This window comes from Cherax quadricarinatus, chromosome 66 (assembly GCF_038502225.1).
Source record: "Cherax quadricarinatus isolate ZL_2023a chromosome 66, ASM3850222v1, whole genome shotgun sequence".
Classification (NCBI taxonomy): Eukaryota; Metazoa; Arthropoda; class Malacostraca; order Decapoda; family Parastacidae; genus Cherax; species Cherax quadricarinatus.
The window spans coordinates 20,666,240-20,689,660 of NC_091357.1; the positions used below are offsets into that span (position 1 = coordinate 20,666,240).

General features: G+C 39.3%; 1 protein-coding gene across 1 annotated transcript; it reads right to left on the reverse strand.

Moving 5' to 3' along the window:
* Window positions 1-5,325: 5,325 nt before the first annotated feature.
* On the reverse strand, window positions 5,326-18,771 carry LOC128704156 (uncharacterized). The gene is made up of 3 exons (XM_070099210.1): window positions 18,422-18,771; window positions 14,368-14,615; window positions 5,326-8,805 (listed from the first exon to the last, which is right to left on the reverse strand). Exons 1-3 carry the CDS (start codon window positions 18,525-18,527, stop codon window positions 8,386-8,388), a joined length of 774 nt encoding a protein of 257 aa, XP_069955311.1. The 5' UTR covers window positions 18,528-18,771; the 3' UTR covers window positions 5,326-8,385.
* Window positions 18,772-23,421: the final 4,650 nt, after the last annotated feature.

Consider the following 23,421-nt stretch of genomic DNA (forward strand, 5'->3'; position numbering starts at 1 on the left):
CCAGGGAATACAGGTTTAGGAACCTCAAGCGCTCCCAGTAATTGAGGTGTTTTATCTCCGTTATGCGCGCCGTGAAATTTCTCTGTACATTTTCTAGGTCGGCAATTTCACCTGCCTTGAAAGGTGCTGTTAGTGTGCAGCAATATTCCAGCCTAGATAGAACAAGTGACCTGAAGAGTGTCATCATGGGCTTGGCCCCCCTAGTTTTGAAGGTTCTCATTATCCATCCTGTCATTTTTCTAGCAGATGCGATTGATACAATGTTATGGTCCTTGAAGGTGAGATCCTCCGAGCCTCGGAGAAGTGGATAAAAAGGCTTCAAGGAAGAATATTTGGATTTCTTCCTGAAGTCGTTTGAATATTCCACTTCCCCTACCACCCCATATATATATATATATATATATATATATATATATATATATATATATATATATATATCAGCCATCTCCCACCAAGGCAGGGTGGCCCAAAAAAGAAAAACTTTTATCATTCACTCCATCACTGTCTTGCCAGAGGCACGCTTACACTACAGTTATAAAACTGCAACATTAACACCCCTCCTTCAGAGTGCACTGTACTTCCTATCTCCAGGACTCAAGTCTGGCCTGCCCGTTTCCCCGAATCCCTTCATAAATGGTATCTTCCTTACACTCCAACAGTACATCAAGTCCTAAAAAGCATTTGTCTCCATTCACTCCTATCTAACATGTATGCTTGCTGGAAGTCAAAGTCCCTCGCACATAAAACCTCCTTTACCCCTTCCCTCCAACCTTTTCGAGGACGAAAAGGTTGGAGGGAAGGGGTAAAGGAGGTTTTATACACTCTCCAAGTCATTCTACTTTGATCCATTCTCTCTAAATGATCAAACCCCCTCAACAAACCCTCTTCAGCCCTATGACTAATACTTTTAGTAACTCCACACCTCCTAATTTCCACACTCCAAATTCTCTGCATAATATTTACACCACACATTGCCCTTAGACAGGACATCTCCACTGCCTCCAACAGCCTCCTCACTGCAGCATTTGCAACCCAAGCTTCACACCCATATAAGAGTGTTGGTACCATTATACTTTCGTACATTCCTTTCTTCTTGAACACGTCGGCCGTTTCTGAGGAAGGGTGACCCAAAAAGAAAGAAAAAACTTTCATCATTCAACACTTTCACCATCACTCATACATAATCACTGTCTTTGCAGAGGCACTCAGATACAGCAGTTTAGATGTCCCTCCAAGCTGCCAATATCCCAAACCCCTCCCTTTAAAGTGCAGGGATTGTACTTCCCATTTCCAGGACTCAAGTCCAGCTAACGTGTGTGAAATATACGTATATATATACACACTCTAAAGGAGGGGTTTTGGGATATTAGCAGTTTGGAGGGATATGTTGTGTATCTTTATACGTATATGCTTCTAAACTGTTGTGCTCTGAGCACCTCTGCAAAAACAGTGATTATGTGTGAGTGAGGTGAAAGTGTTGAATGATGATGAAAGTATTTTCTTTCTTTTATGGGTCACCCTGCCTCGGTGGGAGACGGCCGACTTGTTGAGAAAAAAAAAAAATATACACACACATGGCTGGTTTGTTGAAAGATGTTTTTTTTTTTTTTTTTTTTAACAAGTCGGCCGTCTCCCACCGAGGCAGGGTGACCCAAAAAGAAAGAAAATCCCCAAAAAGAAAATACTTTCATCATCATTCAACACTTTCACCTCACTCACACATAATTACTGTTTTTGCATGATATAAATTGACATAAAATCAGAGAAATGTTTTTGGGTCTGCCCAAACAAGATACACCTATATAAGAAAATTACATCTATATTAAAAGACAAGAACACCAATAAAATATCCTTCTTGAAAGACATGTCAGCATGGTATGACAGCTGGGAAAATAAAATGGGTGGGTTGGACGGGGCAGTCTTGAGGGTGCTAGTGTTGTCCTAGAGGACAGTGCACCAAAAGGAGATAATGGCCCTGGTGATGAAACAGGTAAGACAATGCTATTCAATTTACAGAGGTACAAAATAGCGATACTGCTGGAGATGGAATAAAAGCGGATGATGCCTCAGGGAATAGTGTTAGACACATTACCAGGAAAAATTGGTGGAAGGACTTATGTCCATACAGGGGTAGCAGCTAGAGGGGAAACAAAAAGAAAAAATGCACCAGCAGCAAATGCAGCTACAAAATATTCTAGCAAACAAAATTCCAATCTATGCAAATTCCATGCCTTGGGTATCTGCAGGCATGGTATATCTGGTAAAACAGGTGGGACATGCACCTTTGACCATCTCAAAAAATGCTGCACCCACATGACAACAGGAGGGCGCAACTCCCCTTCCTGTAACTTATTTCACTCCTAAATGTATCACTCATCACTCCATGAAAGAAAATGCTACAATGCATACTGCCAGGCACATCATCTAAAGGGAACAAGAAGACACAGACCAGTCGGACTATGGGAAACAAAAGAGGGGAGCCATAACCTCCTCAGAGAAAGAGGTTTTTCAGTGCCAGGAAGGAAAAAAGACTGGCAAGAAATGACAATCTTACACCAACTGAAAACACTTCTGGAGCAGACACAGTCATTGGCCTCCACTCCAGAACAACAGATATTAGAGCCAGCAAATAAAACCTCCCTATATTCCATCAATATATCGACATTTGTCTTTGCAAACATACAGGGTCTAAAGCCGTCAACAAACAAAATTCCTTACATCAAGGGACTGCTCAGTCATATGCAATGTTTGCAGCATTCACAGAGACCCACATAAAGGATCATTTTGACAACAAAATGTGGATCCCAGGTTATAACCTATTCAGATGCGGCAGACTAAACAGGCAACAGGGGGAAATTGGCCTGTACGTCAGAGTTGACCATTTGCTCAGAACTACTAAACACCTCAAATGATGTAGTTGAAGTTTTGGCAGTAAAGATTGAAAACCAAAATCTTGTCAATGTGGTTATATACAAGCCTCCAAATGTAACTTCCCAGCAATTCTGGGAGCAGCTTTTGAAAATTGACCACTGTCTGGAAAATCTCCCAACTCCTACCCCAAACATCTTGCTACTGGAAGATTTCAACTTGAGACATCTAAAATGGAGGAGTGTAGCAAATAATATTTTAGCAGAGATCACCCCAGGAGGCAACTCAGATGAAAATTCACACACACACACAAGCTATTAAATCTCTGCACCAAATTCACCTTAACCCTTTGACTGTTTACACCGTATAAATACGTCTTATGCGTCACTGTTTCTGACGTATATATACTCAATAATTCTAGCGGCTTCAAATCAAGCGGAAGAAAGCTGGTAGGCCCACATGTGAGAGAATGGGTCTGTGTGGTCAGTGTGCACCACATAAAAAAATCCTGCAGCACACAGTGCGTAATGAAAAAAAAAAACTGATCGTTTTTTTGGATTAAAACGCCGACTTTGAGGTGAATTTTCGTATAGTATTTATCGATGTATTCGCGTTTTCATGGTCTTAGGTGATAAAATGGAAAACATATTACAGAAATATAGATGATTTTCATTACTTTGACAAAGAGAACGACCTTGAAACTGAGCTCAAAGTAGAGGAAATGTTCGATTTTTACCAATGTTCAGGAGTAAACGAATCACACCACACGTCCAATACACGTTAACTGGGGAGTCTAATATTCTTACACTAGTGCACTGATATTATTTATACCATTTTTACAATAATGCAATAGTCTACATAACTAAATTTTGTATTTTTTTTTTTTGTATGAATAAAAAATCAAAACAGAAAGCAGTAATAATATAAGAGGGGCCTAGAGATGTGACTAATGAACAGAGGATATGTTGTTTTAGTGCCAAGAATGTCTACCTTGTTTATTCTGGACCCTATTTTGAAATTGGCATCTTTTTTAGTTTGCATGAAATTGGCCAAATTGCCAATTTCTGACCACCATATTGGGTAGTCCAAATTGATAAATGGGAGGTTTCTTGTACTCATCTGATGGATAAAATGTAGTTCTAAAGAAATAGCTATGAGTTTGGTCAACTGGAACAACGGAATTGGCTGAAAATAGGGCTCAAAGTTGGCGACATCGCCGATACGCATATGTCCCCGAGACCGCTAACTTCGCGGGAGCGTAATTCCACGAGTTTTTGACCAAATTTCGAACTTTTGGTGTCATTACCCCTCAAGGAAGGTTCCTTGATGTTGGTGAGGGGCTCTTGATTTAGGGAATTGGATCTGTGCTCCAGTTCCCCCCAGGTGCTGTATAATCCTCCGGGTTTAGCGCTTCCCCCCCTGATTATAATATAATAATAATAATTGGTGTCATTACCATCGGGAAAAGATTCTCTATCATTTCACAAGAAAAAAATTTTTTTTTTTTCAAAAATCTATCGACATAGAATGACAGTTTCAGAAAGGGGCCTGAAACAGTCAAAGGGTTAAACCAGCAAATATTAGAACCTACAAGATTAGAAAATACGCTGGAACTCATCTTCACTAACAACGACGATCTGATACGTAATATAGCGCTTCTTTTTGATTATAATAATAATGATACGTAATATAACCGTATCAAAGACAATACACTCAGATCACAACATAGTAGAGGTGCAGACATGTATGCACAGGGCTCCTGACCAGCAAAATGTGATCAGTTATGAGGGTGTCTTCACAAAATTCAATTTCAATAACTAAAATATACAATGAGAACAAGTCTTGGCCTTGACCAATGCCAAGTGTTGAATGCAAAGGATGATGGGATGTGAGGAGTCCATGTCCCGGTGAGCTCTCAATGCACTCTGAGATTAAGCAGTTACAGCAAGAGTGGGAAGAGAACTTATGTGGATGATAGCCACAAGAACTATGTATAACTCATCCATGGGAGGCCTGGTCATGGACCAGGCCACAGGGGCACTGATCCCCCAGAATACCCTCCAGGTAGCCAAATCCAATAAGAGTTCTTGTATTACCCTATACAGAAAAAACTGAAGCCTATCCTACACCATCAGAGGATTTAAAGCCATCAGTGTTCACATCAGAAGCATGAGTGAAGCTGAAAATGCTAAAGACAGAATGAATATTCATGGCAGATACAAGAGATTTTGAAAAGGGAAAGGTGGAACAGAAAAGAAATGAACATACAGGAAGAGAGGGGCACAGATTGCAAAAGAAAAAAACGGTAGAGATGAGGGTGAGGAATGAGGTAGGAGGGAATAGGGAAAGGAAGAAATAAAGGTAGAGAAGTGGATGGGTGCATAAAAGAAAGGGACTTGTTGCCAGGCATTAGAACCTCTCAAAACATCCTCAAAGTGTGGTTAATAAAATACGGCAATTATTAAAAATATTATTGAAACGTCAATGACTGGTCTAGCTCACCATCTACAATACAAACAATATGGCAGAATACCAAGAGATTTTACTTTATATCACAAATGCCACTTATTAATATATTTCATGTTAGCACATTCAAACTAGTAGTATATACTAAAATCCGATAATCAATTGAATAAGAATTATTAAATGATTATGATAAGTTAATTAAAAAAATTTTTACAATGGAATTGGTTTACACTTATTATAATATTCATGGGAAGGGTGGCAGGCAATTAAGTTTGATCCGAGGAAGGAGAAGATAGTACCACTCCCTTGGATCAAGAGCCCTTCACCTAAGAATGTTTATCCCTGTTTGGTTCTAACCATCACAAAAAAATAGAGTGCTCATAACTAATATACTAAAATAACAAAAAAAATGCACAATACCGTGACTGGAACGACACACAAATAACCCGGACATAGAAGAGAGGAGCTTACGGCGACGTTTCGGTCCGACTTCCCCTCAAGGAAGGTTCCTTGATGTTGGTGAGGGGCTCTTGATTTAGGGAATTGGATCTGTGCTCCAATTCCCTGAATTAAGCCTTCCACATTCCCCCCCCCCAGACGCTGTATAATCCTCTGGGTTTAGCGCTTCCCCCTTGATTATAATAATAATCGGTCCGACTTGGACCATTTACAAAGTCACACTGACTTTGTAAATGGTCCAAGTCGGACTGAAACGTCGTTGTAAGCTCCTCTCTTTTATGCGTGAGTTATTTGAGCAATATATTAAAATTAATATTTAACTTTCATTTGGGTTTCTTACCTTAGAATTATACAAGGTTTCTTTTTTTTTAAATAATTTGTACAGTAAATAACTTTTTACAAATTTAATATACAGTATAAGATTATTATGGCCACTACCTGAATACTTATTGTGGGAGGTGTAAGGAAGAGACTTACATATAGCACAGTGCATGATGTGCTGACATCGATTATGTCTAAGGAGGGAAGAGTCGATTCTTCTCCCAGGGTTAGAGGGGAGGGTTTAGGGTTTATCCAGGGAAGGAAGGGAAGTTGACAGTTCTCCCAGAGGAGGGAAGTTGAAAGCTCACCCAGGGAAGGCAATTCAAGGGGTCACTCAGAAGGGAAGGTCAATGGTTATCTCTGCAAATGGTGGTCGAGGATTATTTCAAGGGCACGTACATTGTGGATTATTTCAAGAATGAATGTGGGAGGTTACCTCAGGGGACTGAATTCACATTATATACAAATATGGCTTTGTATTATTTTTGCAAAACAAAAGACTGAATAATAATGCTGCAAAGCACTCCATAATCTGACTGAAATGTGAATAATCTGTTTTTACTAAGAAGCAATGAGTCAAGATACTTTTTACTTATGGCTGATGCCTTGTATATTATACAATGAAACCCCTCAAGGAAGGTTCCTTGATGTTGGTGAGGGGCTCTTGATTTAGGGAATTGGATCTGTGCTCCAGTTCCCCGAATTAAGCCTGAATGCCTTCCACATCCCCCCCCCCAGGCGCTGTATAATCCTCCGGGTTTAGCGCTTCCCCCTTGATTATAATAATAATAATATACAATGAAAGTACATTATACGACAGTTCAGTACATTGTATAATAGTTCGGTACATTATACAGGTCAAGGATTAAAGAAATACTGCGCTCAAAAATTATTTACATATATACAAGTGCACAATAACAACCCACATGGAGACAAACACTAAAAGTTGATTGAACTGTATATTTTGACCCCCTTCTGGGGTCCTCTTCAGCAGACCAGATCTGCTGAAGAGGATCCAAGAAGGGGGTAAAAGTACAGTGGACCCTCGACCAACGATGGCATCGATTAACGATAAATCCGACTAGCGATACTTTTAACGCAAAATTTATGCCTCGACTAGCGCTAAAAATCTCGACCAACACTATTAGTTCCGTCTGAGACGCGTCCAGTCCGGGCCAGTGTTTACAAGCCAGCCAGCCAACGCAGTCGCTTCCAAGCATACAATCGGAACATTTCATATTATCACAGCCTTTTTAGTGATTGCACCTGCAAAATAAGTCACCATGGGCCCCAAGAAAACTTCTAGTGCCAACCCTACAGCAAAAAGGGTGAGAATTACTATGGATATGAAGAAAGAGATCATTGCTAAGTATGAAAGTGGAGTGCGTGTCTCCGAGCTGGCCAGGTTGTACACAAAACCCCAATCAACCATCGCTACTATTGTGGCCAAGAAAACGGCAATCAAGGAAGCTGTTCTTGCCAAAGGTGCAACTATGTTTTCGAAACTGAGATCGCAAGTACTCGAAGATGTTGAGAGACTGTTATTGGTGTGGGTAAATGAAAAACAGATAGCAGGAGATAGCATCTCTCAAGCAATCATATGTGAAAAGGCTAGGAAGTTGCATGACGATTTAATTAAAAAAATGCCAGCAACTAGTGGTGATGTGAGTGAATTTAAGACCAGCAAAGGTTGGTTCGAGAGATTTAAAGGGAAGGGAAGTAACCCCGGAAAAGGACTTGCCACCTCAAGTCCTAATGGAAGGGGATTCCCCTTCTAAACACTAAGACCATCAACACTCTCCCCTCCTCCCATCCCATCAATCATCACCAGATCTTCAATAAAGGTAAGTGTCATGTAACTGTGCATGTCTTCTTCAGTTTGTGTGTATTAAAATTAATTTTTCATGTGGTAAAAACAATTTTTTTTCATACTTTGGGGTGTCCTACATGGATTAATTTGATTTCCATTATTTCTTATGGGGAAAATTAACTTGACTAACGATAATTTTGACTAACGATGAGCTCTCAGGAACGGATTAATAGCGTTAGTCGAGGGTCCACTGTATACAGATCAACCAACTTTCTGTGTTTCTATTGAAATGTGGGTTATTACTGAGTATTGACAAGTCTTCATTACACTTTAGTTATTCATGTATGCAAATCATCAGTGGGCAAACATTATTTATGAAGAACTAAGTCATTAGTGTTATAACTCTTTTTAAGTAAACAACTGAAGTGTCTTTGTATTTGTTAAATTCAATAAAATAATTATCAAACCTTTGATGCTTTTATAGCCTGTAATATTTGATCCTGTTTCTTGAGTATTTCACACTGAGTTTTTGCTATTGTTTGTAGTTCTTTCCCAATCTTTCTTAGAGCTCTGATTTTCATTCTCTCTCTTCTTTCTTTCCTTTTTCTGTAGTCGTCCTCATAGCTCTCCTTTTCTCTCAACTGCTCAATGTACTGCTCCATCATTGCCTGTCGTTTTACGCCTCGTTCAATTTCCTTATTGAGGGAGGGAGACGGCACATGCACAGTCACCGAAGGCTGAGGCAAGACGGAAGATGCAGATGACGGAGCGACGTCTCTGTGATTGTGAGTGGTTACAGCTGGAGCAACTTTTGTAAAAGCTGTTGTCATTCCCTGAAGGGATGTCAAGCTGGCTTCTGGGGGAAGGAAGTCACTGAGGATCTGTTTAGAGAACAATTGTAATAAACATGATATAATGATGGAGACTTAAATTTCTGGAAATGAGTCAAGTCACTAACACAAATTCCAGAGATTTCAAAAAGTGTTAGAGGTAGGAATTTAATCAAAGAAGCAGGCAAATGAATTTATTTTTAAATGCCAATAAATCCCAAATAAACCACATACAGGAGAGGTTATTTGTGAATTGATCCAGCCATGGTATTGTCTCTTATTCATATCACTAAATTGTTTTAACTCCTGCAGTATCTGACTGTATACCTGATGCTTACAGGAAGACATTATTTTAAGATACTGTACAGAAAACCATCTGTCTACTTATAAACTGTAATATACTCTTCAATGATTTACTGCAGACCATCATCCCATAGCTCGATCGGTAGCGCACTCAGCTCACACTGAGGTCCATGGTTCAAATCTCCTCCAGTACGGCTAGGAAACATTAGGGATGTGTTTCCACAAGACACCTACTGTCCCTGTCCCTGTTCACCCATCAGTTTAAAATGGGTACCTAGGTGTTAGTCGACTGGTTTGGGTCGCATCCTGGGACAAAACTGACCTAATTTGCCCGAAATGCTCAGCATAATAAGCGGCTTTCTGTATAGTAGTATGTCTGATGTCAGCTATGGTCTGCATACCTTGTACATGTACTTGTAGTAAATAAAGATATTATTGAAAATTGTAAAAAATATTGACAAGTTGATGAGTAAGACATGTGCAACAGTTGGGTATCTTTACTGAACTTTTCAATTATGTAGTAGGCTTCTTCAGTTAAATACAGAGAATGGATTGTAGGCAGCAGAGTTCAGCTCCATGGAGTTGAACTCTTCTCCATGCTGAGGGACTGACTACCTCAAAATATTTCTCCAAGGCTGATGAACTGATTACATCATCTTGACCTCGTCACTACTTCTGCCTTCAATCCATTCTCCGTATTTGACCGAAGAAACCTACTGCGTAAGTGAAACACTTCGACAGTAAAGATACCCAGCTGTTGCACATGTATCTTACTTATCTTCTAACTTAAACATGCATAGAGATGCTGCAAACATTAAAGAATTACATGTACAATATATTCTATGCTGCTAGAAAAGTCACCAGTATATGTCACAATATTTCATTATTAGTAGTTAATTTACCATAAAAATGAGTTAATTTACTTTCACCTCAACTAATCTAGGATAACCAATACAATATTTAATTTTTATAATTCTTTAGACCAGGCAGGAAGCAATGAACTGTAATGTGTTATGTCATTTAACTTTTTTGTCATCTTTGTAAATAGTATGTACTTTATAATAAAATAATATCATTCATGAAAATGCCATGATATTTGGAAAAGAGGTTGTTTATTGATCCTTAGATAATCACGAGAACCATATGAAGGAACAGAGAAGTTAGACGAGGAAAGCGAATTTTGTTCCAGTGATTACTTCTTCGACAAAGTTGCTCAACTACTGTACGATTAAGAAATAATACATATGAGTATTACAGATCCATTCATCTTGGACTTTGGTATAATGAAGGAATAAAAAATCAACACCATGTGAATACACCCTCTCCTTAGCGACGTATTCGTTTACCGACGACTCAGACTTACGATGGGCTCTCTGACCAGTATTCATACCTAAATAATGTATATTAGAGCTGATTTTCTCTACTCTGTTTAATACCATATACAGTACACTACTGTATAAACATTTAAAAATATACCAGAAATGTTAAAAATGGTGCAAAGGTGACATTAAAGGGATATCATAGATGGTTGACACAAACTCACTACCATCATAGTATGCTCCTCACTTTGCAACGAATTCGTTTACTGATGTGGTCTTAGGAATGGAACTCTGTCATTAAGTGAGGAGAGGCTGTATATCATTTCTGTGCCTATTTTAAAATTCTTCTTTCTACCACTTATAAATATAAACTGTCTCCAGCAATTACAGTTTTTAATTAATCATTTTTTTAACACACCAGCCATCTCATACCAAAGCAGGGTGACCCAAAGAAGAAATATTTTTACCATCATTACATTATCACTGTCTTACAAGAGGAGCACAGATACGACAGTTAAGATGTCACTCTAAACAGCAAGTATCCCAAACCCCTTCTTTAAAGTTCAGGCATTGCACCTCCCACCTCCAGGACTCGAGTCCAGCTAACCAGTTTCCCTGATACAGCAATACCCTGGTATATGCAGGGAATATGTTCCAAAGCCTACTGTGGATACCTAAAACTGTGGATAGTAGCAAACCCTATGTACACCTATCATCCGACTTATGACCGAGTTCGGTTCCGAGAAACCGGTCGTAAGTCGAAATGGTCGCAAGTCGAACTTTACTACTGAATATCAACAAAATATTTTTGTAATTACTTTATTTTATTGTTTTATTTTGGTATTTCATGTTTTACTTTACTTTTTATGTTGTTAGTACTGCATTTTATACTGTAAAGTTTAGGATAAACGCTGTGTACAACACAAATAGTTGTTTATTTCCCAGAAATTTGGCATAAAAAACATGGTCGTAAGTCAAGTGGTCGTAAGTCGAGTGGTCGTAAGTCGAGCAGGTCGTAAGTCGGATGGTAGGTGTATATAAGTTATTTTTCATTTACATATAGTGTATACCTATGATAAAGTATAACTGATAAATTACACACAATAAGTCGAGAATTAGCTTCTCTTAGGCTTTGAAGAACTGTCAGCATCACTACTATTTCACTTTGGGGCTGTTATGAAGCAAAATTAAGGGTTATTTTTGGGCCATAGTAAACCGTGGAAAACAATCCATGGATACGGGGGTTCTACTCTATATGATATATTAAATACTGAACACTGGATACCATGATCATACCTGTGACTAGTTTCAAGAGTTCTTTTGTCCCTGCAGCCCAGCCTGAAGCCAAACTTAGTTGTTGATTGGCTTGTCAACCAGGCTGTTACTGTTAACAGCCTAGAAACGTACACAGCCCATCCTCATAATCAGCGTCAATATACTGTACTGTATCAGTTTGGCTAAGAATGTCAAAAGTGTGACTGTGACAGTGGAATGAAAATATCACCATTTGATATTTAGCTTTATTGTGCCATAGTTGTGTTTCTACTTTCCATCTGTGCTTCAAAAGCTATCAACCTTATGCATCAGTGCATCTATTGGCATTATGATATGCTATAATTACTGTAGTTAAATTCTGCTTATAGATGACAATTTAACCTGACCAAACTTAACCAAAATAACATACTGTATATAGAAAAGTTTTTTCCTCCGTAAGCCATGCATGTGGTAAGAGGCGACTAAAATACCAGGAGCAAGGGACTAATAACCCCTTTTCCTGTATACATTACTAAATTTAAAAAGAAAAACTTTCATCCCCCCCCCCTTTTTTTGGGGGTCACTCTACCTCAGTGGGATATGGCCAGTTCGTTGAAAAAAATATATAGAAAGAAATTGCTAAAACTCTTCTGCAAGAAATTGATGTTTGCTTTAGGAGCACAAGTTGCATCACAACCTGGCTGTACTGTACTGGTATTTAACAAAGGTAAAGATCCAGTTTCCTTTCGAAAACTTTACTTCTAGCGATATTAAATCTGCTTGAAGAAGGCTGAAGAATAGTAGACCCAAAAAACATTGACAGTATTCTCTGACTGTGGTTATGATACCCTTGCTGTAAGCCTTAATGTGTTTAATATTACATTGTAGTGTGGTGTCCCATAGCTCGATTTGTAGAACACTCAGCTCACACACAGTGTGGTTTGATCCCCAGTACGGGTGGAAACATTGGGTGTGTTTCCTTACTCTGGCTGTCCATATTCACCTAGCAGTAAGTAGGTAATACCTGGGTGTTAGCCGACTGGTGTGGGTTGCATCCTGGAGGACAAGATTAACTTTAGTTATCCAAAATGCTCTGCATAACCAGGGGCTTTCTGTATAGTATGTCATTGATGTCAGTGATGTCTGCACAAGTTGTGTCATGTACTTGTAGAAATAAAGATTATTATTATTATTTTCATTATTATTACCCTGCAGGTCATGGAGGTGTGGCTGCGTGCAACTAACGGTACAGCTTAAAAGACCCTACTTAAAATAGGAAATTGTTCCAAAAGGTATATATGAAATATTTCAGTGTTATTGAAAGTTCACTATCTTAATCTCTTTCTACATCAATCTGTAAGATCCTTATCCTGTTTAGTAATAATCATGTAAAAAAATACAAGACACTTATTTTGGTTCTGCAAAATAGATAAATTTAACTTAAAGAATAGAAAGACAGAACACCTTGACTGGAACAATATACAAATAATCCACACATAGGAGAAAGAAGCTTATAACGATGTTTTGGTCTGATTTTGACCATTAACTATTTCATGGTTCCAGACGGACCAAAACATCGTCATGAGTTTCTTTCTCCAATGTGCGAATTATTTGTGCAAATTAAACTTAGGTCACATATGGATATGTAGGTTGTATGAGAGGAAGAGGAAGAATGTATCTCCTACACTGTTTTCTGTTATCAGTTAATAACTCCAGGATCACTGCCACCATTGCCTGGTCTCGGACTAGGACTACCAAACTGACAAGGATTTATTACAGGAATAAGAACTATTAAAGTAAGATGGAAGTAAAGGCAAAACAGCAAAAGAAAAGACTACTTTACTGTATATATAATATATATAATAGCATTCAGAGTGCCTGCACTCTGGAGGAGGGGTGGCAATATTTGCAGTTTTGAACTGTAGTATTGGCAATCCTCTGGCAAGACAGTGATGGAGTGAGTGGTGACGAAAGTGTTTCTTCTTTTTTTGAGGTCACCCTGCCTTGGTGGGAGATGGCCAATGCATTAAAAAAAATGCTGAAGAATTACATTAGAGTAATTTTATTTACCTATTATGTAGGGTAGAGAATTTTTAAAAATATCATATACCCCTAATTCTATACCCTTCCACAGAGAGCAACTGCAGTGCCTTCAGTCTACTGTATCTTCGTAGAAGAGCTTTCTAGAATGAAATTAATTTTGCCATCTCTCTGCAGTTTGAGTAAGCTTTGAGTTCTACTTAAAACCATACCCCGTTCTACATTAATTTATCCCTCTGTTTTAATGGATTTTACCTCGCACCTCATTCAGACTTACAGAAATGCAGCTATGTATAAGGAACCTCTCAACCACAGAGTTAAAAACGTGACAAGAAAGTACAGCCTCTCCTTACTTAAGGATGGAGTTCTGTTCCTAAGACCACATTGGTAAACAAATTCATCACTAAGCTTGGAGTGTACTATAATGGTAGTGGGTTTGTGTCAACCATCTTTGATTTTGTTTTAATGTCACTTTTGCACCATTTATAAAACTTTTAGTATATTTTTAAATGTATATACAGTAGTATACTGTATATTGTAATAAACAGAATAGAGGAAATCAGCTCTAATATACATTACTTAGGTAGGCATACTGGTCAGAGAGCCTGTCATAAGTCTGAGTCGTTGGTAAATGAGTACATCGCTAAGTGAGGAGAGGCTGTACTGTATATTCTGAATATAAAGTGGAGAGAAATACCTGGTAATATTCCCAGGGAGGTTTCTTTGGAGAAAATTCCTTCTTGACCCTTTTAAACGTTCCAAGAAGGTTGTTCCACTTCCGTCTAATTCTTTCTTGAGAGAAATTGTACCCATGCATAGTCAGTTCTTCATGCAACTCTTTGTACACCTGAGGTCGAGATCGATTATTGGAAGACAACTCTGCATAGCGTTTTCTGATGCCTTCAATCAGTAGCAAAGTAGCTTCGTTACTGAACTCTACATCCTCTGTAAGAGAAAGATTAATTGTGAGATGTTTTGAAAATATTAATAACAAAGGAAAAAACGCACATTCTTTTAACACACTGGCCGTCTCCTACCAAGGCAGGGTGACCCAAAAAATAACACTTTCACCATCATTTACACTATCACTATCTTGCCAGAGGAGCACAGATGTTCCTCTAAACAGCAAATATCCTAAATCCCTTATTCAGAGTGCAGGCACTGTTCTTCATTCATGATTTAACCTTAAAAATTAAAAGATCTAAGTTACTCAACTGTGTGAAAATTAATTACAGTAAAAAAGAGTAACAATAAGAATAAAGTGAACTGAGTTATTTACATGAACATTAAAGAGAGAATCAGCTTATAATAATAAGTACATAAATGTTAACTATACAAGAAATCTCTCCTCCCTTTCTGTAGTGATTTGTTAGTACAGATGTATAAATAAGTCTTCACAGTAAGTAATAAAGTTTATTCAGGTATACACAAATACAGTTACATAGATTATCATACACAGCAGCATATGTGTAGAGAACCTGGGATAACACAAGAGAGTCAAACAGTGTCTTATTCCATTGGGATTCATGACTACATAATACAGAAGATATAATGCAATACTGGGTTATCCTGGGTTAGCCACCTAGGATAACCCAAGGAAGTTAGTGTGTCAGCAAGGACTGTCTTACACAGTAGATATAAGTGATATATAAGCCAGGGATAATATAATCCTCACACAGCAGATATAAGTAATATATATAAGCCAGGGATAATATAATCCACACACAGCAGATATAAGTAATATATAAGCCAGGGATAATATAATCCTCACATAGCAGATATAAGTAATATATAAGCCAGGGATAATATAATCCTCACACAGCAGATATAAATAATATATAAGCCAGGGATAATATAATCCTCACATAGCAGATATAAGTAACATATAAGCCAGGGATAATATAATCCTCACACAGCAATATAAGTAATATATAAGCCAGGAATAATATAATCCTCACACAGCAGATATAAGTAATATATAAGCCAGGGATAATATAATCCTCACACAGCAGATATATAAGCCAGGGATAATATAATCCTCACACAGCAGATATAAGTAATATATAAGCCAGGGATAATATAATCCTCACACAGCAGATATAAGTAATATATAAGCCAGGAATAATATAATCCTCACACAGCAGATATAAGTAATATATAAGCCAGGGATAATATAATCCTCACACAGCAGATATAAGTAATATATAAGCCAGGGATAATATAATCCACACACAGCAGATATAAGTAATATATAAGCCAGGGATAATATAATCCTCACACAGCAGATATAAGTAATATATAAGCCAGGGATAATATAATCCTCACACAGCAGATATAAGTAATATATAAGCCAGGGATAATATAATCCTCACACAGCAGATATAAGTAATATATAAGCCAGGAATAATATAATCCTCACACAGCAGATATAAGTAATATATAAGCCAGGGATAATATAATCCTCACACAGCAGATATAAGTAATATATAAGCCAGGAATAATATAATCCTCACACAGCAGATATAAGTAATATATAAGCCAGGAATAATATAATCCTCACACAGCAGATATAAGTAATATATAAGCCAGGGATAATATAATCCACACACAGCAGATATAAGTAATATATAAGCCAGGGATAATATAATCCTCACACAGCAGATATAAGTAATATATAAGCCAGGGATAATATAATCCTCACACAGCAGATATAAATAATATATAAGCCAGGGATAATATAATCCTCACACAGCAGATATATAAGCCAGGGATAATATAATCCTCACACAGCAGATATAAGTAATATATAAGCCAGGAATAATATAATCCTCACACAGCAGATATAAGTAATATATAAGCCAGGAATAATATAATCCTCACACAGCAGATATATAAGCCAGGGATAATATAATCCTCACACAGCAGATATAAGTAATATATAAGCCAGGGATAATATAATCCTCACACAGCAGATATATAAGCCAGGGATAATATAATCCTCACACAGCAGATATAAGTAATATATAAGCCAGGGATAATATAATCCTCACACAGCAGATATATAAGCCAGGGATAATATAATCCACACACAGCAGATATAAGTAATATATAAGCCAGGGATAATATAATCCACACACAGCAGATATAAGTAATATATAAGCCTGGGATAATATAATCCTCACACAGCAGATATAAGTAATATATAAGCCAGGGATAATATAATCCTCACACAGCAGATATAAGTAATATATAAGCCAGGGATAATATAATCCACACACAGCAGATATAAGTAATATATAAGCCAGGGATAATATAATCCTCACACAGCAGATATAAATAATATATAAGCCAGGGATAATATAATCCTCACACAGCAGATATAAGTAATATATAAGCCAGGGATAATATAATCCTCACACAGCAGATATAAGTAATATATAAGCCAGGAATAATATAATCCTCACACAGCAGATATATAAGCCAGGAATAATATAATCTTCACACAGCAGATATAAGTAATATATAAGCCAGGGATAATATAATCCTCACACAGCTGATATAAATAATATATAAGCCAGGGATAATATAATCCTCACACAGCAGATATAAATAATATATAAGCCAGGGATAATATAATCCTCACACAGCAGATATAAGTAATATATAAGCCAGGGATAATATAATCCACACACAGCAGATATAAGTAATATATAAGCCAGGGATAATATAATCCTCACACAGCAGATATAAATAATATATAAGCCAGGGATAATATAATCCTCACACAGCAGATATAAGTAATATATAAGCCAGGGATAATATAATCCTCACACAGCAGATATAAGTAATATATAAGCCAGGAATAATATAATCCTCACACAGCAGATATATAAGCCAGGAATAATATAATCTTCACACAGCAGATATAAGTAATATATAAGCCAGGGATAATATAATCCTCACACAGCTGATATAAATAATATATAAGCCAGGGATAATATAATCCTCACACAGCAGATATAAATAATATATAAGCCAGGGATAATATAATCCTCACACAGCAGATATAAGTAATATATAAGCCAGGGATAATATAATCCTCACACAGCAGATATAAATAATATATAAGCCAGGGATAATATAATCCTCACACAGCAGATATAAATAATATATAAGCCAGGGATAATATAATCCTCACACAGCAGATATAAGTAATATATAAGCCAGGGATAATATAATCCTCACACAGCAGATATAAGTAACATTTATGCCAGAGATAATATAATCCTCACACAGCAGATAGAAGTAATATATAAGCCAGGGATAATATAATCCTCACACAGCAGATATAAATAATATATAAGCCAGGGATAATATAATCCTCACACAGCAGATATAAGTAATATATAAGCCAGGGATAATATAATCCTCACACAGCAGATATAAGTAATATATAAGCCAGGGATAATATAATCCTCACACAGCAGATATAAGTAACATATAAGCCAGGGATAATATAATCCTCACACAGCAGATATAAGTAACATATAAGCCAGGGATAATATAATCCTCACACAGCAGACATAAGTAACATATAAGCCAGGGATAACACAATCCACACAAAGCAAATATAAGTGATATATAAGATAATATAATGCACACACAGCAGACATAAGTAATATACAAGCCAGGGATAATATAATCCACACACAGCAGATATATAAGCCAGGGATAATATAATCCTCACATGCCTTTCCTTCCCTCCTGGTCCACAGGGAAGGCTACTGCGTGGCTGCCTTCATTAGACACCTCAATGGTCTGGAAGGCAGCTATCTCCCCAGTTTGAAAGGCCGCCATCCTCCCCCCAGCACCATCATCCAGGATACAACACAGAAATCCGAGTCAAGTCGTTTGTGGAGGAAGAAAATGTGAGAGTGAGACACCATTAGCAACACCAACACTTGTGATGCTTCACTCGAATTTATCAGCCTTTTTATATCTCTGTGTTTATTTAAGTGTAAAGTGTGTAGAAGTGTGTAAGTGTGTTAGTAAAAGTGATTTAAGTGTGTGAGGTTGTAAAGTATGTATGTAAAGTATGGGAGGGAATAATGGTTCACTCAAACTTTTGAAGCTTTTAAATGAGTGGCTATGTAAGAGTAAGTAAAGTATGTAAGTAGATGTAAGTGAAGTGTATAAGTAAAAGTAAGTAAAGTTAGTATGTAAGGAAGTAAAGTATGTAAGTAATGCTTTATTCAAACCTCTGAATCTTCCATACTATGTATGTACAAGTAAGTAAAGTGTGTAAGTACAAGTAAGTAAAGTGTGTAAGTACAAGTAAGTAAAGTGTATAAGTACAAGTAAGTAATGAAGTAAAGTAAGTAAGTAACCATAATGGAAATAAGTCACTTTGACTTTTCTGAGGAGGTTACATTAGGTAATATATACGTATGTTACTATATATAATGATTTATGTAAGTGTAGTTATGTGTAGCTGTACCTAAATAAACTTACTGATAGTAAACACATTACACAAAAACACCTAAAGGAAATTAATACTGGGAAATAAGGCAAATATTTTGACTTTATTGGGTTATCCTAGGTCCAATTATCCATATTTTACAAGATAAAACCACTCTAAAGGCTTCAAATTATGCATGAGGCCAAAATAAAGCCAGTAGTAATAACTATTACTACATGTATAATAATAATAATAATAATAATAATAATAATAATAATAATAATAATAATAATAATAATAAATGTACAATATTTAGAGCCTTCAGAGTGTGTGGGAGCTATAAAAGGCGACATAAATCCCAGAATACAGGAGAAATAAGCTTTATACATATGTATATTCCCGGATTCATTAACTCAGGTGAATGAATCCAGAGTCGCGAGACTCTGAATCTCAGAGACCGAGATGGGAATGAAGCTTTGTAAATGCGCATTTGTCCCCATAACTATATTACAATATTCGTGAATTATTTAACATTATCCTGACACAGCGTAATTTTAGGATATGGAAAATGTCAGGGAGAAAATATTCGACGAGTGTTTATAATAAATATTTAATTTTTATCTTTAATGTTGTTCCAATAATCGTTCGTCAAATCCACAACGTTCCACGAGCCTAAATGTTGTATATTGTTGTTTATAAATGTGGTGTAATGTATGGATAGTTTTATTATACTGTATTTTATTGTATATCTCAGCAGAGAGATGAGGTGAAGGGAGAGAGATGAGGTGAAGGGAGAGAGATGAGGTGAAGGGAGAGAAATGAGGTGAAGGGAGAGAGATGAGGTGAAGGGAGAGAGATGAGGTGAAGGGAGAGAGATGAGGTGAAGGGAGAGAAATGAGGTGAAGGGAGAGATGAGGTGAAGGGAGAGATGAGGTGAAGGGAGAGATGAGGTGAAGGGAGAGATGAGGTGAAGGGAGAGATGAGGTGAAGGGAGAGATGAGGTGAAGGGAGAGATGAGGTGAAGGGAGAGATGAGGTGAAGGGAGAGAGATGAGGTGAAGGGAGAGAGATGAGGTGAAGGGAGAGAGATGAGGTGAAGGGAGAGAGATGAGGTGAAGGGAGAGAAATGAGGTGAAGGGAGAGATGAGGTGAAGGGAGAGATGAGGTGAAGGGAGAGATGAGGTGAAGGGAGAGATGAGGTGAAGGGAGAGATGAGGTGAAGGGAGAGATGAGGTGAAGGGAGAGATGAGGTGAAGGGAGAGAGATGAGGTGAAGGGAGAGATGAGGTGAAGGGAGAGAGATGAGGTGAAGGGAGAGAGATGAGGTGAAGGGAGAGATGAGGTGAAGGGAGAGAGATGAGGTGAAGGGAGAGATGAGGTGAAGGGAGAGATGAGGTGAAGGGAGAGATGAGGTGAAGGGAGAGAGATGAGGTGAAGGGAGAGATGAGGTGAAGGGAGAGAGATGAGGTGAAGGGAGAGATGAGGTGAAGGGAGAGATGAGGTGAAGGGAGAGATGAGGTGAAGGGAGAGATGAGGTGAAGGGAGAGATGAGGTGAAGGGAGAGATGAGGTGAAGGGAGAGAGATGAGGTGAAGGGAGAGATGAGGTGAAGGGAGAGAGATGAGGTGAAGGGAGAGAGATGAAGTGAAGGGAGAGAGATGAAGTGAAGGGAGAGACATGAGGTGAAGGGAGAGAGATGAGGTGAAGGGGGAGAGATGAAGTGAAGGGAGAGAGATGAAGTGAAGGGAGAGACATGAGGTGAAGGGAGAGGTGAGGTGAAGGATGAGGTGAAGGGGAGAGATGAGGTGAAGGAGGAGAGATGAGGTGAAGGGAGAGATGAGGTGAAGGGAGAGATGAGGTGAAGGGAGAGATGAGGTGAAGGGAGAGATGAGGTGAAGGGAGAGATGAGGTGAAGGGAGAGATGAGGTGAAGGGAGAGATGAGGTGAAGGGAGAGATGAGGTGAAGGAGGAGAGATGAGGTGAAGGGAGAGATGAGGTGAAGGGAGAGATGAGGTGAAGGGAGAGATGAGGTGAAGGGAGAGAGATGAGGTGAAGGGAGAGATGAGGTGAAGGGAGAGAGATGAAGTGAAGGGAGAGATGAGGTGAAGGGAGAGAGATGAGGTGAAGGGGGAGAGATGAAGTGAAGGGAGAGAGATGAAGTGAAGGGAGAGACATGAGGTGAAGGGAGAGGTGAGGTGAAGGGAGAGAGATGAGGTGAAGGGAGAGAGATGAGGTGAAGGGAGAGAGATGAAGTGAAGGGAGAGACATGAGGTGAAGGGAGAGGTGAGGTGAAGGGAGAGAGATGAGGTGAAGGGAGAGAGATGAGGTGAAGGGAGAGAGATGAGGTGAAGGGAGAGAGATGAAGTGAAGGGAGAGAGATGAAGTGAAGGGAGAGACACGAGGTGAAGGGAGAGGTGAGGTGAAGGGAGAGAGATGAAGTGAAGGGAGAGACATGAGGTGAAGAGAGAGATGAGGTGAAGGGAGAGACATGAGGTGAAGGGAGAGAGATGAGGTGAAGGGAGAGATGAGGTGAAGGGAGAGAGATGAGGTGAAGGGAGAGAGATGAGGTGAAGGGAGAGAGATGAAGTGAAGGGAGAGAGATGAAGTGAAGGGAGAGACACGAGGTGAAGGGAGAGGTGAGGTGAAGGGAGAGAGATGAAGTGAAGGGAGAGACATGAGGTGAAGAGAGAGAGATGAGGTGAAGGGAGAGGTGAGGTGAAGGGAGAGAGATGAGGTGAAGGGAGAGAGATGAGGTGAAGGGAGAGATATGAGGTGAAGGGAGAGAGATGAGGTGAAGGGAGAGAGATGAGGTGAAGGGAGAGAGATGAGGTGAAGGGAGAGAGATGAGGTGAAGGGAGAGAGATGAGGTGAAGGGAGAGGTGAGGTGAAGGGAGAGAGATGAGGTGAAGGGAGAGAGATGAGGTGAAGGGAGAGAGGTGAGGTGAAGGGAGAGAGGTGATGAGGTGATGAGGTGAAGGGAGAGAGAGATGAGGTGAAGGGAGAGAGATGAGGTGAAGGGAGAGAGATGAGGTGAAGGGAGAGATGAGGTGAAGGGGAGAGATGAGGTGAGAGAGATGAGGTGAAGGGAGAGAGATGAGGTGAAGGGAGAGAGATGAGGTGAAGGGAGAGAGATGAGGTGAAGGGAGAGAGATGAGGTGAAGGGAGAGAGATGAGGTGAAAGGAGAGAGATGAGGTGAAGGGAGAGAGATGAGGTGAAGGGAGAGAGATGAGGTGAAGGGAGAGAGATGAGGTGAAGGGAGAGAGATGAGGTGAAGGATGAGATGAGGTGAAGGGAGAGAGATGAGGTGAAGGGAGAGATGAGGTGAAGGGAGAGATGAGGTGAAGGGAGAGAGATGAGGTGAAGGGAGAGAGATGAGGTGAAGGGAGAGATGAGGTGAAGGGAGAGAGATGAGGTGAAGGGAGAGGTGAGGTGAAGGGAGAGAGATGAGGTGAAGGGAGAGAGGTGAGGTGAAGGGAGAGAGATGAGGTGAAGGGAGAGAGATGAGGTGAAGGGAGAGGTGAGGTGAAGGGAGAGAGATGAGGTGAAGGGAGAGAGGTGAGGTGAAGGGAGAGATTTGAGGTTGAGAGAGAGATGAGTGGAAGGGAGAGAGATGAGGTGAAGGGAGAGATGAGGTGAAGGGGAGAGATGAGTTGATGTGAGAGAGATGAGGTGAAGGGAGAGAGATGAGGTGAAGGGAGAGGTGAGGTGAAGGGAGAGAGATGAGGTGAAGGGAGAGATGAGGTGAAGGGAGAGATGAGGTGAAGGGAGAGAGATGAGGTGAAGGGAGAGAGATGAGGTGAAGGGAGAGAGATGAGGTGAAGGGAGAGAGATGAGGTGAAGGGAGAGAGATGAGGTGAAGGGAGAGAGATGAGGTGAAGGGAGAGAGATGAGGTGAAGGGAGAGAGATGAGGTGAAGGGAGAGAGATGAGGTGAAGGGAGAGAGATGAGGTGAAGGGAGAGAGATGAGGTGAAGGGAGAGGTGAGGTGAAGGGAGAGAGATGAGGTGAAGGGAGAGAGATGAGGTGAAGGGAGAGGTGAGGTGAAGGGAGAGAGATGAGGTGAAGGGAGAGAGATGAGGTGAAGGGAGAGAGATGAGGTGAAGGGAGAGGTGAGGTGAAGGGAGAGGTGAGGTGAAGGGAGAGAGGTGAGGTGAAGGGAGAGGTGAGGTGAAGGGAGAGAGGTGAGGTGAAGGGAGAGAGATGAGGTGAAGGGAGAGAGATGAGGTGAAGGGAGAGAGGTGAGGTGAAGAGTAAGTTTATTCATGTATATACAAAAAAGTCAGAGTGACTTATTGC

Bases quoted from the DNA above. Each gene is read 5' to 3' on its own strand.
- LOC128704156 (XM_070099210.1), bottom strand. From the start codon at position 18,527: ATGGCGGCCTTTCAAACTGGGGAGATAGCTGCCTTCCAGACCATTGAG. The intron at 14,616-18,421 runs GCATGTGAGGAT...TTTCTCTTACAG, and splicing joins GGACCAGGAGGGAAGGAAAG to AGGATGTAGAGTTCAGTAAC. The intron at 8,806-14,367 runs GTATTTCTCTCC...TTCTCTAAACAG, and splicing joins CTCCCTGGGAATATTACCAG to ATCCTCAGTGACTTCCTTCC.